General features: G+C 44.8%; 1 protein-coding gene across 1 annotated transcript in view; it reads left to right on the top strand.

The window, feature by feature from the left end:
- LOC147464091 (uncharacterized) overlaps positions 1-13,006 on the top strand; it is a 42,775-nt gene extending 29,769 nt beyond the window's left edge. The window contains exon 3 of the mRNA XM_086530263.1: positions 12,855-13,006. Within this exon, the coding sequence (XP_086386389.1) occupies positions 12,855-12,866 (12 nt within the window). The 3' untranslated portion in view covers positions 12,867-13,006. The remainder of the gene's footprint in view (positions 1-12,854) is intronic.
- The last annotated feature ends 408 nt before the right edge of the window (positions 13,007-13,414 follow it).

The raw sequence follows: 13,414 nt of genomic DNA, 5'->3' as shown, positions 1-13,414 counted from the left end.
GAAAGCATGTGAAACCGGCTCCTCCAGGAAATCGTTGTAAGCCATTAAGTATGGCTAACCCATGTGTGGTCGTCATCTCTGTGAGGGTCTCTATCATGTGAGCATCTGTCAAGTCCCAAGTGTAACAAACTGCTGACGTGTCGACCTACTGAAGAACGGAGCTACCGGCGGAGGGGCCTAAACCCTAAGAAGAACAAGTAACAGAAGAAGTGTCACAAAGTGATGACGTGGTTGCTCGAGAGCAGAAACCCTAACCCTAATTTCTGCCAAAAACCCTAACTGCTGAAACCCTAACCCTAAAACTTGCAAACCCTAATTTTTGCCAAAAACCCTAATTCTGGAAACCCTAACCCTAAAACCTGCAAACCCCAATTCTGCTGCCAAAAATCCTAAAACTGCAAAAACCCTAACCCGAACCCTAAGGGCAGATTTCCGCGTTTTGTGTTGGCTGATGACGTGGCAGGCTGTACGGATTTCCGTGATTTACGCTGGCAGCTTGCGACACGGCAAATTGTAAAATGCCCGTAAGCTAGGGTCAAAACCCTCTCCTAAAGAGAGTACAAAATGCCCTGGCTAAAGGCTTTTTATTGTAACTGCTTTTCAAGCCAAGGGCCTTTAAATATGAGGCTAGGGCTCATTCTCTGGCATGCTTCCTGGAGAAGGTGCAGAGTTTGGAGTATCGACTTGTATTGGGTTGATGCAATATAAAGAAATACCGAAAGGGGCGCCAAGGTTTGGGGCCAATACTCTCTGCGGTGGAATTCCGCCACTCCGTGTCGCTTGTCGTCTCTCTCTCTATTTTAGTTCAGTTGTTATTGAAGTGCTAAAATCTATTCAGTCTGTTCTTTTCTATTGGCACGTGGTGCCCGTCTTGTGACAGTGGTATCAGAGCATCAGTCGTGTGCTTTTCTGAAAGCATATCGGTCCTACAAAAGAGTAGACAGAGCTGTTGGAATTTTAATCGAGGTATCTTCGCCCTCCAACCCGGACTTATTAGCCACTCCCACCCTTACTTCATCGTGCATCGGGCACGCTCCCGTCTTCACCGCAGTGTCTTACAGGGCATAAGCCAATTAAGATCACTTGCAAGAGAAGGATCCATATTTGTTTCAAGTCATTGTTTTTTTTTCTCAGAAGCAGTGCCATGCAGATGTTGATGTCTACAGCTACCAAGCAGCATACTCCAAGTACTTGGCAAGCTTTCAAGAAAATTTTTGCCCAAAGTTATATGGTTTCTGACATCTTCCTTCAGAGTGCAACTTCTGGCAGAGTGGGGTATCCTGAAATGCTTGCCATGGAAACCCTAGCAAATTATAACTAGAAATTCCTCGATATCTCTCAGTAGATGTCTCTTCACGAGCAGATGACCTTGGAGGTTTGGTGTGATTGCTATCTCTTGGGACTACCATTGCTGCCAAAGAAACACTGTCTGTCAAAGAGCTGATGGACCATGCTATGCTCAGCTACGACCTCATGGAAGGAACCTAACCCTTATTTTTGGTGCAGGTTTCAAGATGGAAATTGAGTTGACTTTTTGAGCTCTACTGATGTCGAGATTGCTTTTTAAGTTTGAAATCTGTTTGAGAACTTGTTTGTTGATCTTGTTTGGAATTTGTTTGAAATGGATGGTATCTGTTTTGAACCTGTTTTGGTGCCGATTTGAATTGTTTGACTCTAGTTTTAATAATGGTTTCAATGATTGGTGATTTTACTCCCGGGTGGAGTAGTGAGAAAAGATGTTTGAGAGTGCTTGTTCATACTCATGGCGCGGACCCTTGTGGTTATTTGCGGGGGGAGTATTGAATGATCGAAAAGTGTTGTTTTTACTCATGGCCCGGATCCTTGTGGTTATTTACGAGGGGAGTATTGTTGTTGTTACTCATGGCCCGGACCCTTGTGGTTATTTACGGGGGGAGTATTGTTGTTGTTACTCATGGCCCGGACCCTTGTGGTTATTGACGGGGGGAGTATTGTTGTTGTTACTCATGGCCCGGACCCTTGAGGTTATTGACGGGGGGAGTATTGTTGTTGTTACTCATGGCCCGAACCTGCATGGTTATTTACGGGGGGAGTATTAAGAAGTCTGAGCAGTGGTTACTCTCAGCACCTCCAAACGACGCAGGCTGCGGTTTGGGGGGCGTTTGGTTGTAAAAGGCCTCTATATCTCATGGCCCGGACCTTTTTAGGTTATTTGCGGGAGGAGTGATGAGGGAGTCGTTGAACAGCTCATGGCCCGGACCTGGATGGTTATTTGCGGGGGGAGTGTTCATCGGCGGCTTTATGTTTCTATGTCTTGTAACATGCATATGTAAGTATTTGTGTTGCATTGTGATGTGCCAATTACTGGATATTTTTAATTGGATGAGATTGCCTGGGTATGTAATTTTAGTGCATCAAGACACCCGTGGAAGATCAGTACGGTCTGGGTGTGATGGCTAACTTTACTACGCCGGAATATCAAGAGTTCCGATCTGGACAAAAGGAGAAGCTAACTCCTTGATCAAAAGAGCAGAAAGGAGAAGCTAACTCCTTGATCAAAAGAGCAGAAAAGAGAAGCTAACTCCTTAATAAAAAGAGCAAATTGATTGTCCCTCGGAATGTCCCTTGGAATGACCCTTGGAAATTTTTGAGCTAACTTGAGTTGTTTTGCAGATATGCTGTAATCGAGGACGATTACTCTCTTTTCAAGAAGGGGAGATGTAACAAACTGCTCACGTGTCGACCTACTGAAGAACGGAGCTATCGGCTGAGGGGCCTAAACCCTAAGAAGAACAAGTAACAGAAGAAGTGTCACAAAGTGATGACGTGGTTGCCCGAGAGCAGAAACCCTAACCATAATTTCTGCCAGAAACCCTAACTGTTGAAACCCTAATTTTGGAAACCCTAACCTTGAAACCTGCAAACCCTAATTTTTGCCAAAAACCCTAACTACTGAAACCCTAATTTTGGAAACCCTAACCCTAAAACCTGCAGACCCTAATTGTGCTGCCAAAAACCTTGAAATTGTAGAAACCCTAACCCTTACCCTAAGGACAGATTTTCGCGTTTTGCGTTGGCTTATGACGTGGCAGGCTGTACGGATTTCCGTGATTTACGTTGGCAGCTTTTGGCTTTGCTTTTGGAATAGAAGCTTTTGAGTTTTAAAGGCTTTTTATCGTAACTGCTTTTCAGGCCAAGGGTCTTTAAATATGAGGCTAGGGCTCATTCTCTGGCATGCTTTCTGGAGAAGGTACAGAGTCTGGAGTACCGGCTTGTACTGGGTTGATATAAAGAAATACCGAAAGGGGCGCCAAGATTTGGGGCCAATACTCTCTGGGGTGGAATTCCGCCACTCCGTGTCGCTTGTCGTCTCTCTCTCTCTCTCTCTATTTCAGTTAGTTGTTATTGAAGTGCTAAAAATCTATTCAGTCTGTTCTTTTCTATTGGCACGTGGTGCCCGTCTTGTGACACCAAGTCACCCACATCCAGCTCTCTAAGCATCTCATCTGAAGTGTCGTAGAAGACTGTGAGAGTTGCCCATTTGGGCATTGGATTCCCCTAGGAGGATGATATCACCATCCCTAGAAAACTCCCATATATCATCATCTAGTATAGAGAAAGGTGACTGTTCTCTGGGTGCAGCATATAATGACGTACTGGGGGGGGGGGGGGGGGGTGAAGTAACATATGGCAATGTATAGAAATTGGCCTGTGTCAGCTCTCAGCCTCACCCACATGTATCTAGCATGATCATCTCTCCGTACAATATGTAGTAGTGGCTGTAACTCCTCCCTAAATAGCATTGCTACTCCTTCTGAACCTCTACTTCCATGCTCATATCTCGCGACTGTCTTGTGGGCTGTCTCCCATCTGTATCCCACCACATGTGGCATAAGCTGTCCAGGGGCCTGATGAGTCTCTGTTCCTCTCTCTCTCAAACTGTCCTCAAAGGCACCAACGTCCAACCTCATAGATCTATTACAATTCCAAGTAGCCATCTTGAGTGTGGTCCCATAGGTCTCACACCGTCATGTAGAGTGCCGCTCTACAATCACCACCCTACCATCTCTGTAAAAGGCTGTCTTTCCCTTCTCCCTTGCCGCCGTAATCCCTGGCATTACCTCTCTCATATGCGCAAGCTGTGAGAGAATGAGATCATCACCGAGGAAAATACCTGTCTTCTTGAGAGTAGGCCTCTTTTTCAGGAATTTCTTCTTCTCTTCCAAGGAGGGGAAGCGTCGTAGTATGAGAGCTCTCTCTTTTGAAGATTCTCCCAGGCCACCACTCTTCTTGCCCACTCTCCATGCCTTTGTGTGTGAAGGCTTGTCCACCCCCATCATGGATGTGAGGATTGTGACCTCTTTTTCCACATTGTTTATTTCCTTGAGGCCGGTTACCCTCACACGTATAGCCCGCATCCTCCTCCTTTGTTCCTCTTCGAGGGTCATGCTAATAAGAGTGGGTGTACAAGGACCTTCCTTACCTTTCCCTTTCTTGGTGACCTCAATCCATTCTTCTACTTTCTTTTGTGTTGCGGAGATCACCGCGACCCATGACGACTTCTCCTCATCTTCCTTGATAACCCATATTTCTTCTCTCATGGTATTCAATTCTTCCATCATGGATGGCTGAATTTCGCCTTCTTTGAGCCGCCCACTTTTTGTTGCAAGAAGTTCACCTTGGATGTAAGGTGCATCGGAATGAATGTTTGAACTTTGCTCAAGATGAGTGCTCCGAACTGTGCTCAAGGTTCCTTTTTGTTCTTATGGAAGGGAGAGCCTTCCGTTCTTAATGAGAGAGTGCAATGATCACAAACAAAGTGAATGGACACTGTGCGTGTAAGTGTATGAGACTGAGAGATAGAGAGAGAAGAGAATACGACACCAGAGACGTTGTAAAACCCTCCTCCGAAGGCCCCACTCTCGTCGGCGAGAGTGGTCTACTTATGATTGCACAAACTCGTACAAAGTGGATGCATGTGACTGATGCAAGTTTAGGCTAGATCGATGACGACGACGGGGATGACAAGACCGATTGAAGGGCTGAAATTTGCTACTCTTTATCTGCTGTCCAAAAACGCTGCTGGCTGAATTCTGCTATTGCTGAAAACGGTATGGAAAACGCTGATTTTGCTGATCTTTGTCGCTGAAAATCTGCTGCTATGAGGGCTGAAAACAGCAAGTCTTTAGGGCTGAAAACTGATGGCTTAGGGCTGAAAACTGCAGGTCTTCATTTTGCTGAAAATCGCCATGCATAAGGCAGCAAATCTGGAAACGCTAGGCTCCTGAAAAACGCCAGGCTGCAGAGTTTTCTTTGGGAGGAAAAACGCTAGAAGTTGGGACTGTATGGCGAGGAACTTCTTGCTGAGGAAACGCTAGCCAAGAGGAAATCTGTGGCGATGGAGCTTGAGAAAAAACGCTAGGTCTGGGGATCTTCTTGCTTGAGGAAGAACGCTAGGTCTGGGGATCTTCTTGCTTGAGGGAAAATGTCCCCAAGGGGTTCTTGCTTGAGAAGTTGCTTGTTGAGCAGTGGAGCTCCTGCTGCCTCTTCTGCCGATTAGTGCTAGTCTAGGTTTGCTTATGTACAAACTTACTCAATTTGCCCTACCTACTTTCCAACAAAAGTCACTTAAAAATAATAAGTGAAAAATGTCAAAAATAGGTAAAATAGGCTAAATGCACTGGAAAATTCCCTTCAAGGATTCTGATGGGAATGCTTATGATCATGCTGTGTGCAACCAGAGGATATGCATCTACACTAAGTGATTGGGCATGCACGGTCTGCGAACAGACTCACAAAAGTGCCAGATCACTTCTAAATCTAGACTGACTGGATTGACTAAACCCTCGTCGTGCTGTAGCTTGTCCACAGACACATAGGGTTGGATGTGTCACGTGACATCCCCTGCTTTTCAAAGTGAGGTACTTGTACCGAACTGTATGGCGTCGAGGGAGATCGCCAATAGCATCCTGAATCCTGGAAGGGACTCTTTGCCGACCCACTCTGATGTGTGGGTCGTGCGGTACTTGAACTTCATAAAGGTCTGCAACGCTTGCTTCCTTGGGCCCCGCCGAAAGCGGCACAAAGTCTTCTGAGAGTCCTTCGATGCTTCAACTTCATCTAGAGTCATGCTTCTTTCTTCTTCAAGAAATTCCATGGCTGAAAATTCCTGAAACCATTTCCAACACAAAACCATGAACCTACCTATTCCATGTAAAGTGAGTGGAAAAAATCTTGTCGTCCTAATAGACTGTGCATGCAATGTAGATGAACAAAGAGACGGAGTGCCAAACCGCTCACCACACACACGCAAACAATGAGATCGAATCTTTCTCTTATGATCTAGAGCAATCAATTGTGGCAATTCACAACGGAAATGCCCATGCTTGGTGCTCATACTTTCATGTGCTCTTTCTACAATTGTGTCGTGCCAAGGAAGAGACATGGGATGTGACTTCCTTGAATGTATACTTTTCAGCTTTTCATGAACAATCCGCATAATTCGTGCTCATTCATGAGTGAAACGTGCTCAACGTACAATATGTCATGCCTAGTAAAAGGGATCACATAAAGATGCAACTAAAATACAGGAAACGATCACGAATGAAACACTCGAACAATGCGTGCGTATAAATCATGCGAACACATAATACTTCCCGTGAGGATTCTTTAGACTTAGGCTCGAGAGCCAAGATCACTTCTTCGTGAGGGGGTTCTTTGGACCTCAACTCAAGAGCCAAGATCGACTCTTCGTGATTGATCGAATCTGCAACGAGGTTAGCTTCGCTAGAAAAAGCATCCACTAACACATCATCCTTGTGAACAATCACATCATCTTCATGCAACTCATCATGCTTGTGAGAAATCACATCTTGATCATCATGCTCATCATTATCATTCAAATCATCATGCTCATTATTATCATTCAAATCATCATACTTCTCATAATCATGCAAATCTTGTGTGTCATGCTTTGGAGAAGAAGAGACTGAGAGAGTCTCCTTCTCTTGAATCCGTTCAATCTTGTCCTGTATATTAGCAATGAGAGAGGGAGAATGAACAACTTCCTCTCCACGAATGACAATGGGAGAGTCACTTTTGGCATGGAGATTGAAAGTGTTAGCCTCCCAATCAATGAGAGGGTTAAGCTCATGAAACCATCGAATGCCCAAAATCATATCACATCCTGAGAGAGGAGAGACAAAAAATATTCTACAGAAAGCAGTTTGTTGAATTGTAAACAACACACCAAGACACTCTTGCGTGATGAGAGAGTCCATACCGGGAACAAAGCGAGAGACCTTGAGAGGAGATTTCTGACTAACCTCTAGGTGGGCTCTCTCAACAAGAGAGGGACTGATCACATCATTGCATACTACCTGGGTCAAACAATATGACAAAACGGTGTCCCGTCACATGACCATAACATTTAATGAGAGAATCATCAATGGGAGGGTCAAGAGAAACTTGGGGCACATTCGTGTTATCATTAATTGCATTGACAGAGGAAGTGGGTTTTGTGGATTCTCTAGATTCATTCGATCTAAGCTTAGGACATGTTCTTTTTATGTGACCCTTAATGTGACAATGAAAACAACGACCTTCCTTAGAATAAGTGCTTTGCTCGTCCGACGTGATGTATCCTCCTACAATTCCTTGTGCTAGCTTTTCATTTGGAGTGAGCTTAGGTTTAGCAATTATGTTAGCCTTACCCTTAGGTTCATTGGAAGAATTCTTTTCTGAGAGACTATTGGAAGATTGGTTAGAAGAGTTACCATTCTTACCATTCTTACCGTTCTTACCGTTTTGAGAAGTCTGCGAGGTACTTGTGGAAGTCTTGTTCTCCTTAGGCTTTCCCTTGTTGTGCTTCATCTCTTGTGCGAGAGCAATCGCTACCGCCTTGTTGAGATCGATTGGGTCGAAGACTTCTACATCAAACTTGATATAGAAGTCTAACCCAAAAAGGAATGCCTCTTTGCGTTCATCATCCGACTTGCGTAATTGGGTACCTAGTTGTAAAACACGATTAGAGAAAGACATAACCGGCATACGATTTTGCTTGAGAGCGCGCCAATCGTCCTTCAATCGTGCGAGGTACTGAGGTGACATAAACCGCGCCTTGAGCTTGTCTTGGAAATCAGCCCAATCGAAGGAAAGGGGCGTGAATTCATCGGCTTCCTCTAGGTGCGCGGCTAACTGTGCCTCTTGCCATGCGTGGTACCAATTGATGGCATCACCGCCAAGGTACATGGTTGTCGTCAAAACTTTGCTATTTCCTGTCTTCTTAGTTGTCGCAAAATAAGCATTAAATTGATGCAACCAAGAATGAATAACCGTAGCATCCATCTTAACATTATACTTACGGAAAGTCAATTTTTCTGTGACTGGGTTGTTGGAATCCGTATCGTGGCTTGCACCACTTGAGGAACTCCCACGATCTTTGGTTGGTTCGGACTTCGAAGCGAGTACTTGTCAAACCAATTCTTGAGTGCGGAGTTCTCTTTGAGCCTCACGCTCGACCTCCAAGGCCGCTCGTTTTGCTTCAGCTTCTTCCTGTCTTTGTGCTTTTCTTTCTTCTCGTTCATCGCGCTCACATTCCAAGGCAATGCGAGTCGCTTCTTGTTGTATGGCAATTCTTTCGTTTCTTTCTTCGCGCTCGCGGTCCTTGGCTTCCTGTCGTTCTGCTTTCTTCCTAGTTGTGCCAACGCAACTCGATTCGTTTCTTGTTGTTGTGCCATCATCTCCATCATCAGCCCTTCTTTCTTGGGATTCCTGTCACTCTTCAAGAAGACGATTAGGAATCGACACGCCCAAGCGAACTTGGGTTCGTGCGACCGCAACAAGCAAAAAAAAAAAATCTTGTGGTTCTTTCTTTGAGTGATACAGAATAGTGCCAAAGCTCTGATACCAATGTAAGGTGCAGCGGAATGAATGTTCGAACTTTGCTCAAGATGAGTGCTCCGAACTGTGCTCAAGGTTCCTTTTTGTTCTTATGGAAGGGAGAGCCTTCCATTCTTAATGAGAGTGCAATGATCACAAACAAAGTGAATGAACACTGTGCGTGTAAGTGTATGAGATTGAGAGATAGAGAGAGAAGAGAATATGACACCAGAGATGTTGTAAAACCCTCCTCCGAGGGCCCCACTCTCGGCGGCGAGAGTGGTCTACTTGTGATTGCACAAACTCGTACAAAGTGGATGCATGTGACTGATGCAAGTCTAGGCTAGATCGATGACGACGATGGGGATGACGAGACCGATTGAAGGGCCGAAATCTGCTACTCTTTATCTGCTGTCCAAAAACGCTGCTGGCTGAATTTTGCTATGGCTAAAAACGCTATGGAAAACGCTGATTTTGCTGATCTTTGTCGCTGAAAATCTGCTGCTATGAGGGCTGAAAACAGTAGGTCTTTAGGGCTGAAAACTGATGGCTCAGGGCTGAAAACTGCAGGTCTTCATTTGCTGAAAATCGCCATGCACAAGGCTGCAAATCTGGAAACGCTAGGCTCCTGAAAAACCCCAGGCTGCGGAGTTTTCTTTGGGAGGAAAAGCGCTAGGAACTTCTTGCTGAGGAAACGCTAGCCAAGAGGAAATCTGTGGCGATGGAGCTTGAGGAAAAACGCTAGGTCTGGGGATCTTCTTGCTCGAGGGAAAATGGCCCCAAGGGGTTCTTGCTCGAGAAGTTTCTTGTTGAGCGGTGGAGCTCCTGCTGCCTCTTCTGCCGATTAGTGCTAGTTTAGGTTTTCTTATGTACAAACTTACTCAATTTGCCCTACCTACTTTCCAACAAAAGTCACTTAAAAGTAATAAGCGAAAAATGTCAAAAATAGGTAAACGCATTGGAAAATTCCCTTGAAGGATTCTGATGGGAATGCTTATGATCGTGCTGTGTACAACCAGAGGATATGCATCTACACTAAGTGATTGGGCATGCACGGTCTGCGAACAGACTCACAAAAGTGCCAGATCACTTCTAAATCTAGATTGATTGGACTGACTGAACCCTTGTCGTGCTATAGCTTGTCCACAGACACATAGGGTTGGATGTGTCACGTGACATTGGAGAATTCGGATTGTGGCTTCTTATGAAGCCGCATGCTCTTCGACACGAGAAATCCTTTCGCATAGGTTCTTCTCCTCTTTCCATTCCTTCATCTTTTGAAGAAAGGTTGTCTCCATCTCTTTCTTCCTTTCCTTCACTTCAACTTCAAGTATTGATATCCGCTTGTTGGTAATGAAGAACTTCATGTTGAGAGGAAGGCGGGCTGTAGCCACTCGAGAGGCCATGTGAAAGGGGGTCAATGGGTAGTTTAATGGAGGGAGACCATGTGAGAGAGAGAGAGAGAGAGAGAGAGAGAGAGAGAGAGAGAGTAAAACAACCAAAAAAATGTAAGAAACTCTAAAGATAGCAAGAAACGCTTGTGAAATCCTTAAAAACAGGGAAAATCAGCTTCGAAACTTTAAAAAACAGCAAAACACATATTTGAAACCCTAAACGGCAGCGAAAAGCAGTGCGGTGAAACCCTAGAAAACGGCAAAAAATAGTTTCAAAACTCTAAAAAACAACAAGAAACAGTTATGAACTCTAAGAAACAGCTAAAAACAGTGGCGAAACCCTAAAAAACAGCAAGAAAATGACAAAACCCTAAAAACAGCAAAAAAAAGGTGACGAAACCCTAAAAAAAGTGAGAGAGAGTTCAAACCCGAGGGAGGGGGAGAGAGAGAGAGAGAGAGAGAGAGAGAGAGAGAGAGAGAGAGAGAGATGAAATCAAATGAAATGTATATTAACGTCTGTAGAGAGAGAGAGAGATTGAATTATTGTCCATGGAGGTCATTTATGACCTATGGGACCAGAAGAAGCAAACAAAACATTACATCGATGCTTCTAGATGAAGGCATTAGGTACATATCAGTTAAGGACTGAGGGTCCATTGACCAGGAGGAAAGGAAAGAACAAAACTAAGAGGGGTTAGGTGAGGGGGAAGCCGGTTTGGGAGTTCGAAACTCTTGAATGATAGCTTTGCCACCTCGATAAACCGCCCATTTGCCTTGTTTGCAGGCTTCGTGCATTTTTTTGAGCTCGCTTGCTTTAGTCTTTAGTTGATTTGTAGTCAATTCTTCGGCGATCCAAAGATTTTGCCCCTTGAGAAGACGAGATTGGCATAGTAACCGTATTCGCTCTTCTTTGTCCTTGAAGGTGAGGATACACTGCTTAGGAGGCACCTTCCTTTTTGTATCGTTGATCCAAGAGATGGTTTTGGGCTTTATGTGGATTGGTTGAAGTATATCATTGAGCTTGGTGATGGCTTCTTCAAGGGTGTCCTCATTGGTGCACCATGGGGAGAGAAGTCCCCCGATCCTGACCTTGAGGCAAAGGGATTCTTGTAGTCGACGTTCTTGTAAGACTACTTGTATCTTATTGTCAATCTTCTTGGTGGTGATGTGTGTAGCCGAGTGAGCTTGGGTGATCTTTTCTTCAACTTTCTTCACTTTGTCGGTAGTGAGATCTACCATAGAATCAAATCGTGCCTCAAGTTCGCTAAAACTCTGTCTAGGGCTGCTTGCAATTGTTCAATGAGGTCAACTTTGCTCGGGCCTGCTACGACAACAGCGAAACTTGGTCGTGTTCCCGTGGGAGTCTTTGGGAGTGATGTCTTTGAGAGAGAGAGACAGAGAGAGAGATCCCGTAAGTCCAGAGCTTTTTGGCAACCTTCCTTCGGATCTTTTTTCCATGAGGGCAACTACACCAATTACAGACAAAACACCGGTACAGCTGATCCTGAACCCTACACCTGGACCTATGATATGACGCCAGAGGGTATTGCTACTATAGAGGCTACTGCTTGTCATTATATAGTACTGCATGGTGGGCCTCTGTCCCTCATGCTCTATGGTTCGCGAGTGGAGTCAGTTTGCACTTGGGAGGTTTTGAGGGCTGCATTCTGGAGCTCATCATGCTGGGTCGTGGTCCAACTTTTGGATGAGTGTGGCCTGAGTCTCCTCAGCCTCTCTTTTTTTTTTGGGGGGGGGGAGGGGGTTATCTGGTGTTCATACAGGCTTGGATCAGCAGTGTGTTGTATGTGGGAGCTGATCAACAGCCTCGGTCCTCGCTATTTGGAGGTAGGTTTAGCACATGGGGGCAGCTGACACCTGGTTCGGCAGCAAGAAGGCTAGCCAATTTCCACTTTGTGATTGGCAGGTACTTTACACCTGGCACCCGGTGAACTGATTGGTGCAGCCAAAGACAGCAGAGATGACAAAAAAATCTCAGTGCTGAGTTACGCCAATCAACCGGCAATCATGAGGAAAGTGCATGCAACCTAACCTTATGCCCCTGTTCAAATGGTGCTGGCCAGCTGGAACACTGCTATGTGCTAACTCCAAGAGCTTGTGGCTTTTGTAGCTCCGAGGAGTGTCCAATGTTTTCCAAGACCATGCAATACCCATGGCTCAACCTGATCCACACCCTGCATATCCAGTTTAACGGGCTCCAAGGGAGCTGTGAGTATTCAAGGACAGTGCTAGGCCTTTATGACAAGCATGGTCTTTCTTCGAGATGGAGTCTCTGTTTACTGGCACTAGGGGCCGCCTGTTTGGCTATTTCCTCATCTAGTCGTATAGTATAGCCCATCAAAATTTCTCCCGTGCCTTGAGAGTCTCTCTGCATTCTATCCCTCTGTTTCAGAATGGGATGTTTGTAGCCCTCCTCTTACAAATAGAGAGGTCTCAGTTCATTTTAAAAAAATATATAAAATAATATCTGTTTACTTAAAGCTCAAGTATTTTTATTGACATGTAACTGTCTCTAGGGCTTTTTCACACCTGCTAGGGTTAAATGTTTTTGATGATTGCCATTTTTTCTCACGTGTTTTGCAGGGGGTCAAATGATGCTTTGAGAAATGTAACACCAGTAGGTGGAATATTGTTAACTCAGTATTCACCCAGATCAAACGAAAGTCGTTGGAAATATATGCCTTGCAATGGTGGAATTGGCCTTGCCTCATTACTTTCAAGATCATAAGAGGCTGTGGCAGGTGATTGCGAACTAAATTTGAGATCAATTTTGAATGGAAAAACGATTTAAATTCCAAAACTGACAGATTTTTGTCTTTTGAAACCGCAGCTACAGGCTGGGAGTTTCTATCCATGCTTAGGCATAGCCACACCTATAGGCCTGGAGTTTGTACCCATGCTTAGGCATAGCCACAGAAATCTACATATGCGTTGTCTAGGATCCATTGTGACTAGGTTCTGCTTCTTTAAAAATCTCATTCCCTGCAGAGGAATGTGCTCTTGAATACAATGTCTCAAAATTTTGAGAGGTCAACCTGGCAGAGGTTTGCCATGGTGCAATGGCTTGGTCATGCAAGGAATGTTTTTTTTGTGTGCGAGAACCATGTGGATATTTTCTTTGGTTATAAGCTTGGAAGGTCTTT

The sequence above is a fragment of the Adiantum capillus-veneris genome, chromosome 2 (assembly GCF_014529385.1).
Source record: "Adiantum capillus-veneris isolate H3 chromosome 2, ASM1452938v2, whole genome shotgun sequence".
NCBI lineage: Eukaryota > Viridiplantae > Streptophyta > Polypodiopsida > Polypodiales > Pteridaceae > Adiantum > Adiantum capillus-veneris.
The sequence above is the reverse complement of the archived record's forward strand: the minus strand, read 5'-3'. Positions and strand labels throughout refer to the sequence as shown.